Here is a 15,317-nt window from a genome sequence, read left to right as displayed (position 1 = left end):
AATGAAAAGATAAATAAAATTTTATCAGCACATTCTCAAAGAGTATGGACTGTACTCTTTTTTTTTGAACACCATTCAGATTTCATGAACAAATTTATCTCTATGTTTTACTACTGACTGCTTATCACTGACTTGTGAGTTTAATGACAGTTGTTCATAAACTATTTTATCTAGTTCGCTGTAGTTCATAAATTGAATATTTTAATTGTTTCTCGCCAATACACTCTATTAACCATAGGCCTATCAACCACATTGTTTTCACCATAAACAGATAATTCAAATGATATTATTTATATAAATATTTAATTTATGAATGATTTATTTATAATGATTTAGTAAGCCTATTTCTTTCGGTAGTATTAGTAGCCTTATTATTATTAAGCAAAGATACTCTATGTTCTGTCGTCTTTTGGTTGTTGTAGTGGCGGTAGTAGGAGCTGCTGCAGTAGTAGTGGTAGCAGCATGGATCTAGTATAAGATAATAAGCAGTAGTTGTACTACCATGGGAACCTTCGTATGCGAGCATTTGTTCCGTCGAACTGTTTTTGTGTAACACCGGGGCGGCCCTCTGGCGGTCGTTTTGATTTCAGGTCCACTCTGCGCTGCTCAACGGGACAATAATGTTTACAGTTAGCGAGTAAACTCTTTGGCGACGCTTGTCATATCGTAACTACTGCCATTCTATGAAGCTACGTACATTGATAAATATCCCTTAAAAAACAAACAAACAAAAAAACTCGTGTCGTGGGAGAAAACAATGTCATGTTAATCAACATCCACCTACTCACGTTTGTTGAGAACAGTGCAGCCTTTCCAGTATGGGTCCTCTGAGACAGAAAAGCTACATGGGGCAGCACCAGATCAAGAAGAAAAAAGGGTAAGCTAGTAGTTTTTTTTAATCAATCATAATGTTGTTTGATTTAAAAGACAAAGGCTCGTCCTGTTGCCATGAGACCTGTTCTTTTTAAAGTTTCTGTCTGTGTCTTCCTACGATGAATGTATTTTCTTCTGCGCACAGCTTTCAAGCTCCTGGTGAGCCTCCGGATGAAAACAGATTGCAGAATACCCGCTATCTGTCAGACAAAACACACAAGTCAGAAAGTTCAAATAGAAACGGCCTCAGGGTGAGTGAGATAGCATGAGAGAAAGTTGTTGTCAACTCTTTTTTTTCTTTTCCTCCTCCCCTCAAGTTGGATCACAAATGATCTGACCTGTTTTCTGGTTTACCTTTAGGACGAAGGGGAAACATTCCCGCTGGGAGAATCCACCTTAGCTCTTGATGAAGAGATGCTGCAGGTCCTGGATGCTGTCGACCCTGTGGACCCTGCGACTACCAAAGCTTGTCCACCAATGGTAAACAGAGATGCACAGCAGGAGCCAGGAGCATCTTCAGCTGCTCGGTCTTTTGCAACGGTTGCACACAGTGAGAGGGAGAATGACAAAGCTCCTGTTCAAGCCCCAGGCCCAGGACCCCACAGAGCCCCCAGCTCCCAGGAGACGGTCTTTTGCCGTAGCAGTGATGGTAAGAGACCAGGGTGGACAGCTGACTGCAAAAACCTTGCTCAGAAGCTTCTCTTCAGTGAGGATTCGGAGGAAGTGGAGCACATCCAGAGGGGCCCAGAAAGCAGCTGTAACAATGGTCTCCCATGTCAAGAAATAAAAACCAGCCAGCAAGCTGGCAGCTCCAACAAGTGAGTCTGGACTTTCACATTATCGCCTTGTATGTTTCTGTCATCTTTATACTTGTCTGTGAACAAGTGTTTCTTTTTCTCTCTATGTTTCAGCAAGCAGAAGCATTCATTCAAAACAAAGACTTCTCCTCTTAGCAAAGAGGAAAGTGAACCAATTAAAACTGCTGACCCACCTCTTGATGCACGCAGAGACTACATCCTGTTCAGCCCCACACGCCTCGCGGCTGCCATGAAGAGGGCCAAGCTCCAGCAGTCGTTACAGAATCAGTCGGCCTCTGTTCTCACAGTTCCCACTGGATTAGAGCTCAGTACTCTCAGTGACACTTTACCTCAGCCAGGTGAAGTATAGTCGGTGTAGTGAAGTCGTAAAACCTTTTTTTCCCACTTTATTCTTATGTCTTCAAGTGTTCTCGACCAACACATGTTCACATCCTCTCTGAACTTTAATATAGACTCAGATATGAGTGTTCATACTGCATCCAATCTGATTTGATAACATGTGTGAAAGTATGTTATGTGTGCTCTACTGCAGGCATTGCCCTGTGTGCTCCCTCAGAGCAAGCTGAAAAGCTGTTGTTATCCAGTTGGGGTTTACCAAAACCTGTCCTGGAGCGCTACCAGAAACATGGAGTGACTCACATGTTTGAGTGGCAGGCTCAGTGCCTCAGTGTTGGACAGGCGCTGCAGGGAGGTAACCTGGTATACTCTGGTAAGAAAGTGAGTTAGTTATGAATGAGTTAGTCACATTTAGTAATTGTTAGTTTTATTCCTCTCCTGTAGCTCCCCTTTCAGCTTTATTTTCCCCTTTTTTCAGCCCCCACCAGTGCTGGAAAAACTCTGGTGTCAGAGCTGCTGATGCTGAAGCGTGTGTTGGAGACAAAAAGAAAGGCTCTTTTCATTTTACCTTTCGTCTCTGTGGCCAAGGAGAAGATGCACTATCTTCAGGTGAGGGGGGCATGGACAGAAGGTTACATGATGATGATGTTATGAACAAAATGTTGTCTGTGTCTGTGCTTGTCTAACTGACTTGTGTGTCTGCTCCTGTAGAGTGTATTTGAAGAGGCAGGAGTCCGTGTGGAGGGATATATGGGCAGCACTTCAGCTGCTGGGGGGTTCACAGCATTGGATGTGGCTGTTTGCACCATAGAAAAAGCCAACTCTCTGTTAAACAGGCTCATCGAAGAAGACAACATGGGCCTACTCGGTAATACATCTGTTGTAATTAAGTGTCTCATTAGTCAACTGACAGAAAAAAATAATCTGCACCGATGCTTAATCAATAAATTGTTCCTGCCATTTAAACGTATTAGTTTCTGCATTGTGAGGATTTGACCATTTCTCTGAGTAGTTTGACTATCTCTGGATCTGAGGCTGTTTCTTGGACCAAACAAATAATTTCAAGACTTCACTTTGAGTTCCTGAGGAGTGTGACTTGTATTATTCACTATTTTCTTACAGACTAACTGACAAAAACACAAAAACAACAAAGAATATATTTCTGTGCCACAACTCTAAATTGTGTGTGTGCTAATGAATGCATAGCACAGAATAAGAGTATGCATTTAAAAGTGTGTTTTTTTTTGTGCTGCTAGGTATGGTGGTGGTGGATGAGTTGCACATGGTAGGTGACTCTGGAAGAGGGTATCTGCTAGAGCTGCTCCTCACCAAAATCCGCTACATAGCCCAGAAGCAGAACACCACAGGGTCTGTTTGTCTGTCTACCTTTGTCTTGAAGTACAGTCTTTTTTTTTTTAATCCCAAAAGTAACTAATTAAGTCTGTTTATTTTTTTTCTACAGGTCTCTGTCTGATGGTGTACAGATCATAGGTATGAGCGCCACCTTGCCTAACCTCTCCCTCCTGGCCAGCTGGTTAGGGGCAGAACTTTACCAGACAGACTACAGACCTGTCCCCCTGCAGGAGCATCTCAAAATGGGCCGCAACATCTACGACAAGAGCCTCTCTGTGGTCCGCCAGTTCACTCCTGTGCTCCAAATTAAGGTAATATAGATGGAGTGATCATCCAGTATGTGTTTTATCATGACCGATGCATACTTTCTCTTGAAATCTAATATAATCAATCAATCACGTACTATAATCTTTTCTGCTTAAAAAGGGTGATGATGACCATATCGTGAGTTTGTGTTATGAGACCGTGAGAGAGGGCCACTCTGTGCTGCTATTCTGCCCCTCGAAGAACTGGTGTGAGAAACTGGCAGACAGTATCGCAAGGGAGTTCTATAACCTCAGACGTGCTGGTATGTATGTCAAATTTGAAAATGTATTCAAATGAAATAATTAACCATCAGAACATGTTGGCAAAAACGGTTGCTATTTTTTTTCCTCAGTTCAGACTGCTCTGTCTGTCTTTCAGATGGTCAGGGAGAAACCGAACCCCGGCCAGTGTGTCTAGATCAAGAGGGACTAGTGGACGTGATTGCTCAGTTGAGACGAACTCCTGCTGGACTGGACCCCACCCTCCAAAGAACTGTGCCGTGGGGGGTGGGCTTCCACCATGCAGGTGAAAAGATCATATCACCTATTAACAACAACAGCAAAACTGTGGCCTGAATGTTAGGGTCTTTGTTATTTCCTGTGTAAACAAGATGAAGGAAGTCCAAGTTTCATACTTTCCCCGCAGGTCTGACATTTGATGAACGCGATGTGTTGGAGGGAGCTTTTCGTCAGAGCACGGTCAGAGTCCTGGCTGCCACCTCTACCCTCTCCTCAGGAGTTAACCTCCCAGCCCGAAGGGTCATCATTCGAACCCCGACCTTCAACGGACACTTGTTGGACCCACTCACATACAAACAGATGGCTGGACGAGCAGGGAGAAAAGGCGTAGACACTACAGGTATGGAGTCGGCACAGGGGCAAAAAAGAAAAGAAAAATGGGACAGAGATGAGGAAGAGATGAACATGATACTTCTTTTTTTATGAATGATTAAGCCTGTAGCATATGAAAACTTCATCAAAACACTATTCTCTTCTTTGTTCATTCGTTGGTCCTCTTTCAGGTGAAAGTGTGTTAGTTTGTAAGGAGGCAGAGCGCCAGAAAGGTATTAGTCTCCTTAACGGCGCTCTTCAGCCAATCAGCAGTTGCCTTGTGAGAAGGGAAGGGGAAGGTGTCACCACTAGCATGCTGAGAGCCATCTTGGAGGTATCATTGAACACTCATGAACACACAGAAACGATTTAACAGGCTGTATGTCATTTTCTGCTTAGAGAATAGCCATGTTGTGTTTATACCTCACTGTGGCAAAAACACATTTTAGCCCCATTAAATGAATTGTTTTCTTGTTCTGATTCATACTATCCCAAATCACAGATCATTGTTGGAGGTGTAGCCAGCACTCCACAGGATGTGAGGTTGTATGCCTCGTGCTCTCTGCTGGCTGCCAGCATGAAATGTGACGGCAAACACACATCAAATGAAGAGACCAACAACAAAGGCGCTATTGAAGCCTGTGTTGAATGGCTGATGGAGAATGAATTTATTAGCATCCAGAAGGACGGAGAAGGTACTGCCACTATTGCCATGCTATACTATGCTATGTAGTATTATATATCGTGTTATGTAATTTATTATAAACCAGTGTTGTCTCTGCATTTCCAGAAGAGCGTTACTGTCCCACTCAGCTTGGTGCTGCCACCCTGTCCTCCTCCCTCTCCCCTCCTGAGGCTCTAGGAATATTTGCAGACCTCCAGCGTGCCATGAAGGGCTTTGTACTGGAAAATGATTTGCACATTCTCTACCTGGTAAACATGCACATATCGTACGTTATAACAGTAACATTGATAATCTGTCAATTTAACCCCACTCACACATTTCTCATAGTAACTACTACATCTTAATTCTATCTCACCAAAAACCAAAAACATCCCCTTTTCAAACACATCTCCAGACCAGTCTTTGCAAGCATAGTAATACAAAACTGTGTCAAAACTCCCCTCAGATTACCCCGTTGTATGCAGAGTGGACTACCATAGACTGGTATCAGTTCTTCTGTTTGTGGGAACAGCTCTCATCGTCGATGAAGAGAGTGGCAGAGCTGGTTGGCGTCCAGGAAGGTTTTCTCGCACGATCTGTCAGCAGCAAAGTCGTTGCCAAGTCAGAAAAGCAGCGTAGACAGATGGCAATTCATAAACGGTAAAGGGACACATTTATGTTAGTTACACAAGCTATATATACTTTACATCACAGCATTGGTGAATACCCCCTCACATGTCTTTTTTTGTAATTGCATTTTCCAAAATATTAACAGTGCATGGCTTTGAAAAAAATGTAATACTAAATTATAGTCACAGTTACACAAATCTGTAAGCTATACACACTGACAAGAAGGCTTTCCAATAGTGTACACCTTTGAGCAAAAATAATACAAAGGCCATAATAATATACACAATGTAATAGCTCTTTAATCAGGATACCTTAGTGAAGCATATAGTTTTTGATAAATCTAACAACCACATACAATATGCACAGCACAGTGTTACTGCTAATTCTTACATTATTTCACTCAGATGAGGTAAAGGAGAGAACCTAAAACAAACCACTAGAGGACATATCTCCAGAAAGTCAAAGAACAAGTCATGTTTTAGAAATGTGGGCCATACAAGATTTTTTTTTTTTTTTACTTCAGATTCTTTTATTGTTGCCACTTTCCAGGTTTTTCACCACACTCGTTCTACAGGATCTGGTAAATGAGGTGCCTTTGGGAGCCGTGGCATCCAAATACAACTGCAATCGTGGGCAGTTACAATCTCTCCAGCAGTCTGCTTCTACCTATGCAGGTAAATGTTGCTGGGTAACTTGATGCAAAAAGCACTTTAGAATGATGTATGTACAGACTTAACCCCATTAACTGGTGTTTCAGCTCCTATATGGTTCCTTCAGAGCCATTTATCCATCATACATAAGTGCTCACACCCCTTGAATCAAGTTACCGTGAGAGGGTTCACAAGATCTTACTGTTACATATAGACATAGAATGATGGTGCCAATTATCATTGACTGATGCACAGTAAGAAAGAGAAGTGGAGCCAAAAAACAGGACATTTGTTATTCGCTGACTTTAAAATCAAGTTTCTATAGCTTCCACAAACGCTTAGTCACGTTGTGCTATCCCTTAGGTATGGTAACGGTGTTCTGCAAACGTCTGGGCTGGCACAACATGGAGCTGCTGTTGTCACAGTATCAGACCAGGCTGAGCTTTGGAGTTCAGAGGGAGCTGGTGGACTTGGTCAGGGTTTCACTCTTGAATGCAACACGAGCCAGAGCACTCTACGCACAAGGGCTGTGTACTGTTGCTGAACTAGCCAGGGCTACTGTGGCTGATGTGGAGAAAGCTTTAAGGAACGCAGTCCCATTCAAGAGGTAGGTGTGTGTAAGTTACTTTGTGCAGATCTCCCAGTAAGATATAAATACAAATGCTGTTGCCAAACACAGGCCCTTTAATACTTAATGAATTAGTTAAAAAAATCCCCTTACTTTGACAAAAAAGCAGAATTTGATTTCGTCACTCTGATTAAAAAATTGTCACAGGACCAATTAGCTCCTCTTGCAGACAGTGTCACTCTGAAGACATAACTAGGCTTTGTAAAAAGGAACAAAAGTTAATATATAAACAAAAAGTAAAGCACTGTATAAAGAATGACGTCCATCCTCAAGACCTTAAATAACAACAGTGCTGTACCAGTAGGTGGTGCTGGTACATGAGTGGCAGAAGCTGAAGTATATCTGAACTCTGAAGTATACTGTGTAGTACTATTATTCAACTTCAATTGATGTATCTCTGCTGCCATAGAGGGTGTGTATCACATGTAAGTTCAAGTTAGGAGTCAGACCACTGAATCCAGACCAACAATACATTGAATGGACTTTTCAACTCCCAGTCAGGTCTTAGTGTTGAAAATGTAAACAAACAGGTTCTATGATGAGAGGCTTTGTTAACCATCCAACATAGCAATGAACAATTCAAGTACCTGGCGAAATGAGGACCTCAGAAATTACATTAAATAAATCATGTTTAAATGTATGTAGTCAACATGCAATAACTAACACAGGTCAAAGAAAATAGAAGCCGGTACAGCCTTGCAAATGCTGCTTAAAACCTAATCTGAAATGAGTCCAAATGTAAAGTCAATGGTGCACTGTCTGTTTTCCTCAGTTCTAAACGTGCGGTGGATGAGAGTGAGATGGAGGCTGCTGAGAGACGGAGCCTCCGCTGTGTGTGGGTGACCGGTGGACGGGCCCTGACGGAGCAGGAAGCAGCTACTGAGATAGTTTCTGAGGCAAGGCTCCTTCTACAGGAAGACCTGGCCCAGCTAGGAGTTCAGTGGGACCCAACAACTCTTCCTACTGGGGCTCCTGCTGTCAACAGCCCAGACGATCTTCACCGCAGCAACACAGAAGTGTCATCTGGCTCATGTGTCAGTTCACCTGAAGCACAGACAGACAACACTAAAGACCACCAAGAGGTAGACAGGCTCAAGAAAAGTAGGGACAGAGGTACTGAAAGACATAGAGAAGAGCAAAATAAAAGTGAGAAGATTGTGGCGGAAAGAAAAAAGAAGACACCAGACAGCAACGTTATGAGAGAGCAAGCGAAGGAAAAACTTGTTGAGGTGAAAAATTTGGGGATGCACAGGAGGGAAGACAGGACAGAGCTAGACACTGAACAGGCAGATAATGAGATGCCAGTGGAAACTGGTAAAGAGACAGAGATAAGAGAAGAGCTATCCACAGCAAATGAAACAAAATATCAGTCAGAGAAAGATGGAAAAGAGGGCAAAAAATTAGAGGAAAAGGGAGTTGAGAAAAAAGGTACAGTCTCATCCAGACCCGGGGGTCAACAAGTGAAACAGACCCTTCCTGAAAGGAGTCTGACACAGGAACTGGCTGAGATTGTATCCAGCCCTCTGCCTCAATCGCTGCCACATCCTCAGCCATCACCTTCTCCAATGCCGCCGCCTCGTTTCAGAGCCCCGATGCCCCGGATTGAACAACAAAGTGTTTCCACAAGGACTTTCAAAGAAGGTGGTAATAAAGGGCTTGCTGCCTCACCTGTGCAGTTGGGTAGATTGAAGCACGCAAGAGCCCTAAGCAAAGTTCTGCACTCCATACAAACTGATAAATGTCTACAAGACAATGTGGAGAGTGCGAAGACAACCCTTCTGGCAGCACCAGTTTATACTCCCACAAATGCAGAAGCACTAAATGCACCATCTGTTTCTCCAGTCTCAGTCCCCTCATGTTCTCCTGAAGCCAAGCGAAGAAGGATAGAGGACAAAGAAGTAGATAAGTTCTCATCTCCCGAGCTGTACGCAGGAGATGAGAGAGATGAAGAAGCTGACGGGAATGGAAAAAACAGAGAAGAGAGTTTTGGTGACAGCTTTGAATTGGACACTCAGACAGAGAGAATCATTGCCCAAGAATCATACCAACACAGACATGGGGTGGACGGAGGAATGGATCAGGTGGTAGAGACAGAGGAGACAAAGGAGGAAGAGACGGCCATAAAACAGCAGAACAACACGGATGGGGGGAAAAATGGACTTGCCCTTCAAAATGCATGCCCTACATTCAATATCTCTCTCACAGATAGCCAGATGGAGCTCATCCTTAACACCAGCCACCAGGTGACTGACCAGAAATATCAGTTGTGCTTGGATTGTAAATAGAAATTACTGTACAAAAGCGTATAATCAAATGATTTGCCTGTTTAATAAGAACTCCTGTTTTTACAGGTTTCCCCTGGTCCTGGTGGTAGTGATAATGTGGATGAAGATAAACATGAAGGTGGTGATGATGATGATGATGATGATGATGAAGCCCCCAATGCCAATCAGGTTGCTTCCGACAGTCTGAACAGAAGCAGTAGCTTCCTGTTTGACAGCCTGTACGACAGCTCTCTGCTGGCTGGTCTGAGTCCACAACAGGTCCATGACCAGTCTGATGAAGAGGAAGCCGTCGACCAGGAGCGCCCCGTCCCATCGACCCAGGAGCGACGACACAGCGAGCTTCTCGCCAATCAGGAGGCAGAGAAGCAGGAGGCTGTCCAGTGGGGCGAGTCCTCCTTCAACCTGTCAGAGTGGGGCGACTCACTGTTTGTGGGTGAGCATTTTCTGGAGAGGCAGAGCTTGCTGAGACACACAGAGAAAACCCAACATGATCAGGAGCAAGAGGCTCACCGCTGTCAAGCTCAGCAACCTGACACAGACAATGTTCTGCCTGAGAAACACCTGTTAAATGTATCATCTGAACCCAGTCACATACCAACTCCGCCTCACTGCGTTGTGATTCAGAATGAGCATGACAAGGACAAAGCAAAAAATGTTGCTAATGACAAAAATGAGAGTAAACCAGATGGAAGACAGAGAAGGAAAAACAAAGAAGCCAAAATGAATGTTTTATTGACGGATAATGTGCCTGAAAGTACCTTCAATTGCAGCCCTGGTTTACAAGAGATCTTTGACCGCTGGCCGAGTATGTCTGACCAGTCCTGGGAAAACACCACAACAGGCCACGCATCCGCTCAAACACACACTACACACACTGCTGCTGCTGCAAACACAGTGGCTGCTCCAGATCTACCTCAGAGCTCAACACACGCAAGCAGAAAAAGAGGTCAAAAGGTAAAGGTGCAATCTGCTGCTGCTGCTGTTGAGCACGACTCTCAACCAGCACGATCCCCAACAAGTGACACTGAGAATGTAAGAGAGAGGCCAGGATCTGCTGGTGACCTTATTCCCCCCACTCAGGAAACACCACCTGTCACACCCAGAGTAAAACTGACCACCACCTCGGTCCAGTCGCCCCTCACCGTCCAGCCACTTAACCAGTCAACTCCCTCAGCCCTTCTGCCAGGGAATCCAACTGCCCCAAAATGTCGTAAATCTCAGCCAGGACACAGTAAACAAGTATCAGAAACTCCCAACTCTAAACAGTCTGATTGGAACCACAAACATCAGCTAAAGCAACCAAAGACTCGACCTGAATTTGAGCTGAAGTCTGCTCCATTCTCAAGTTCAAAACCCAAGCCCCTTCTACATAGTGATGAGAACCACAGCTCTCCTGCTTCTCCATCCTCTCCCCGGCCGAAGCCTCCCTCTGATACAGAATCGCCTGTGACTGAAGGCTTCACTCTTGAACTGTCCCAGGATGCATCACTCTGTTCCAGCAACTCTGGGACCTTCTCCATCATAGATGTGGCAAGTGACAGGCACCTTTTCCAGACTTTCATTAAAGAGTGGAAAACAAAGGAGCGGTACTCTGTGGCTCTGGCCTGTGAAAAGAGGGAGCGTGGGCAGCAGCATGAGGGGGAAATGGGAGGGAAACACAAGAGAGGTAACCACAAATGTAAATTTAAGCTACAGTCAAATCTGATGCATGTCGAATACAGTACATCTCCTCATCCATGCATGTGTTGTCTGTGCAGCATCAGCATCTCATCAGAGGCTCAATGGGGCTGATGGTTTCCCAGTAAGAGACAGTGACGGACTGGTGTTGATCGGACTGTCCGTCTGCTGGGGAGCAAGAGATGCATACTACATATGTCTGCAGCAAGAACAGAGCAAAAGTATCAACGCACGCCACACACCCACGATCAAGCAAGCACACTATCCAAAAGGAAAATGCTAACTTCGCCTCATCTGTCACCCTCAGGTTTGAGCTCTAGTCTGGCTCCCCCTCCTCTGGATGATGATTTGTCAGTAAGTGAGAGGCTTAACCAGGCAAAGGCCTGTCTGAGCAGGACGTTGGCTGGTCCTAGAGGGGGAGTGATTGTCACGTATGACATAATCCAGGTGTACAAGACACTAGTCCTGAGCTGTGGCATTAGCTTGGAGGGAAGGTGTGAAGACCCCAAAGTAAGTGCACAATGCCCATACATCTTTTTATTCACATAAAAGTGCATTCAGCAACAAGTGACATGAAAGTGTAATAAACAAAATACAAGAACATACAACACAGACAAATATACACACATAATAGTAATTACAAACTTGAACCTGTGGCAAAATAGTTTGTTATATGTTCCCCATAGGTGGCCTGTTGGCTGCTGGACCCTGGCACTGAGGAGAGGACTCTGCCCAACATGGTGACTGTCTACTGTCCTGAGGAGTTACCTCTGCTGGACGGACTTGGGAACGCACACGCGCACTGTCCTCGTGTCAGGGCAGCAACCAAGAGTGTACTTGTACACGCTGTCATGAACCATCTCACCGGCCTGCTGGAGAAAGACGCCAGGCTCGGTAAAAAGAGTGCACACACGGTCACTTGCGTAGTAGCGTAGCACCGGTCACTGGTCGTTTTATGATATTTACGCATCTATCAGATTTTTTCAGGAGCGTGGAGATGCCTTCCCAGGTATGTTTGGCTCTGCTGGAACTGAATGGATTGGGCTTCAGTGTTAAGGAGTGTGAGAGACAAAAACATGTCATGCAGGCCAAACTCACAGCTCTGGAGTCTCAGGCGTACAACCTGGCCGGACACAGCTTCTCCCTCACCAGTATCGATGACATAGCTCAGGTTCAGTGCATCTCTTTCTCTATCCCAGCCACGTTTTTCAACCGGTTCCCAAATTCAGTCATACTTACACTTTATACACGAATTTGTATCTTATTAGGTGTTGTTCTTTGAGCTCCACCTGCCTCCAAATGGTGATGTTGGTGGATCAAAAAGTAAGAAGACTCTGGGTTATACCAGGAGAGGCGGCGGCAGAGTGCGGCTTGGAAAGCAATTCAGTACCACCAAGGTGAAATGACTTTGTATTAGCCATCAAGTAATAACACTGTTTGTTTTTATACCATTGAGGAGCTGTAACATAATATTGGGGAGGTGAAATATCCATAGTTTAAACTGAAATTGAAATGATGTTGGCAGGATGTGCTGGAGAAACTTTGCCCCATGCACCCGTTGCCAGGTGTAATTCTGGAGTGGAGGCGGATCACCAACGCCTTGACTAAAGTGGTGTTCCCCCTGCAGAGGGAGAAGCAATACCACCCTACACTGGCCATGGACAGAATATACCCCATTGCCCAGACACACACAGCCACAGGTAAAACACACTCACACATATAGGCAAAGATATTACACTTGTCTGTAAATGTAATGTAACTCATGTAGCCACACCTTGAAAAGTCAAACTGTCGTGCAATAATGTCTCATTTGAAGTCAACATACACTTCTACATTTTAGGTCGAGTGAGCTTCACTGAACCCAACATACAGAACGTCCCCAAAGACTTTGAGATTTACATGCCCACAGTGGTGGGTGAGAGCCCTCCTTCACAAAACAGACAAATGACCACCAAAGCAGGGTAGGTTTGATTTAAGAGCCAGCGGTTTTGAGAAAGCAGGGGTTTGGGACACTCAAGGGGTACTTGAGGGGCTTCCCATGTGTTCACAGTGAAATGAGAACTGGTGTAATATCATTAAATAATGTAGAACTGTTGTTCATTCATAACTTCCTCACTCCTACTTGCGGATCAAATTACCGTAAGTTAATTTTGTTGCACTTTGGCACTCTCTCATTGAAAGACACCATCTCTTAGTACAGCATTGATAGCAGCTTTTAATCTATTTTACATGAAAGCCAACTGCTTCTCTATATAAATCAGATTGTTATTATTGAACTCGGATGTTTTCAGTGACATTAACAGTAAGTAGGATTGGGAGGATCAGATGATTAGTCATAATGTTTTTACTATTGTGTTACAGAAAGAGGAGACACTCGGTGGTGCCCGCAGTTACAGCTGGAGCTGCAGAACAAGGCCCGGCCTTCTCTGTCAGCATGAGACATGCATTTGTACCTTTTTCAGGTTACTATGATCATGATGATACTATTGTTTTGTGTAGGTGTTTACCTTTCCTGTCTATGGCTTTGTCTCAGACTGTTTCACACTGTCCTGCAGGTGGGATGATATTAGCAGCCGATTACTCCCAGCTGGAGTTGAGAGTACTGGCTCACCTGTCCAAGGATCAGCGACTTCTACAGGTCAGTGGTTAATAGACTGAACAAACAGCAAGAAGGCATTGTAAATCAGACATTAATGATCCGATAAATAAATGCTGATGCCTCTACGTGTTCACCAGGTGCTGAATGGTGGAGCAGACGTGTTTCGCTGCATCGCTGCCGAGTGGAAAAGTGTCGACCCAGAGACTGTGAATGACAACCTCAGACAACAAGCAAAACAGGTACAACAATGCAGAAAATAAGACAATGACATGGACATGTGAGTATTCTCAATGAGAAGCTCACCAGTGTGTATGTGTTTCTGACTTCGCAGATTTGCTATGGAATTATTTATGGGATGGGAGCCAAGTCTTTGGGGGAACAAATGGGAGTGGAAGAAAACGACGCAGCCTGCTACATAGAGAGCTTCAAGGCCAGATACAAAGGTATAAACACATTACCGTTTCTGTTTAAATTATCCAACTACACTTGGTTGGAATGTGCACAAGTCATATGCTGTTAATTTATTTGACATTTAGTTTTTTGGGATCATATTATTGGAAACAAATTTCCACTGAGGAGACATGAAACGTCCATATTCTGTCTTCTTGGGTTTCAGGGATTAATGCCTTTCTTAAAGAAACAGTGAAGAACTGTATAAAGAATGGATATGTTCAGACTTTGATGGGCCGAAGGAGATACCTACCTGCAATCACTAACGCCAATACACACATCAAAGCACATGTAAGTATGATAATCCACCACAAGTTGACAAAATTCAATTATAAGATTTGAAATGTAAAATTCATGTGATTTATTAATTTATTCAATTTTTCATATCAGCTGTACGTGTGTGTTTCTCTTCCTTCCTTTCCCAGGCTGAGCGTCAGGCAGTAAACACAACGGTGCAGGGCTCAGCAGCAGACATTGTCAAAACTGCCACAGTGAACATTCAGAAGCAGCTACGCAAAACGTTTCCTGCTGCTCCGCTGTCTCACCAACACACACACTCAGGTGACACATACTTAATGCTCATTCGCCAATCAAACATGACACACAAGTTACCTGCTTTATCATTGCAAATGCAAATGAATCATGTCTGATAATTTGTTGCTTTTATACAGCCAGCAATCGGTGCAAGGCTGGGAGGTCTCAGATGAGAGGAGCCTACTTTGTGCTGCAGTTGCACGATGAACTCATCTATGAAACCACAGAAGAAGACCTCATTCAGGTATGTTTATTTCGTGGATTGTCAATTTCTCAGTAAGTCAGTCTTGTATATTTGAACTTTTCAGCAGAAAAGTTCAAATATACAAGATATTTATCTGAATATTATTAAGAAATATATTAATATCTATCACTTAAAGATAAAAAAGAAACAGAAGTTACCACTTCAACATCAGTGGAGATATGAACCTGACACCAACAAACAAAAATGATTGAACACAGTCATGTATACAAAGTTTGTCATCTCTCACTCAGATTGCTCAGATAGTCAAGAGGGAGATGGAGTCGGCAGTAAAACTCTATGTAAAGCTTAAGGCCAAAGTGAAGGTGGGACCCAGCTGGGGGAATCTGCAGGATCTGGATCTATAACCTGAATATTTTAATGTTCAATACCATAATCAAATTCCATGTACTGCTTAAAGTTATGTGATATGTAAATACCGT

The 15,317-nt window shown here is 43.8% G+C and overlaps 1 protein-coding gene across 1 annotated transcript; it reads left to right on the top strand.

Moving 5' to 3' along the window:
- Positions 1 to 680: 680 nt before the first annotated feature.
- polq (polymerase (DNA directed), theta) lies at positions 681 to 15,242 on the top strand (the record flags this gene model as incomplete). The annotated part of the gene is made up of 35 exons (XM_083984581.1): positions 681 to 877; positions 1,019 to 1,124; positions 1,234 to 1,691; positions 1,785 to 2,029; positions 2,224 to 2,400; positions 2,506 to 2,636; positions 2,739 to 2,895; positions 3,284 to 3,395; positions 3,490 to 3,691; positions 3,807 to 3,948; positions 4,065 to 4,211; positions 4,332 to 4,544; positions 4,708 to 4,850; positions 5,019 to 5,211; positions 5,307 to 5,449; positions 5,647 to 5,840; positions 6,360 to 6,484; positions 6,824 to 7,067; positions 7,861 to 9,331; positions 9,440 to 11,039; positions 11,131 to 11,271; positions 11,358 to 11,560; positions 11,737 to 11,944; positions 12,028 to 12,221; positions 12,319 to 12,447; positions 12,576 to 12,750; positions 12,891 to 13,011; positions 13,412 to 13,512; positions 13,606 to 13,688; positions 13,787 to 13,888; positions 13,981 to 14,092; positions 14,266 to 14,390; positions 14,525 to 14,660; positions 14,771 to 14,877; positions 15,129 to 15,242. Exons 1-35 carry the CDS (start codon positions 819 to 821, stop codon positions 15,240 to 15,242), a joined length of 8,313 nt encoding a protein of 2,770 aa, XP_083840707.1. The 5' UTR covers positions 681 to 818.
- Between the last annotated feature and the right edge of the window lie 75 nt (positions 15,243 to 15,317).

The sequence above is a fragment of the Trachurus trachurus genome (genome assembly GCF_905171665.1).
Source record: "Trachurus trachurus genome assembly, chromosome: 1".
Classification (NCBI taxonomy): Eukaryota; Metazoa; Chordata; class Actinopteri; order Carangiformes; family Carangidae; genus Trachurus; species Trachurus trachurus.
The sequence above is the reverse complement of the archived record's forward strand: the minus strand, read 5'-3'. Positions and strand labels throughout refer to the sequence as shown.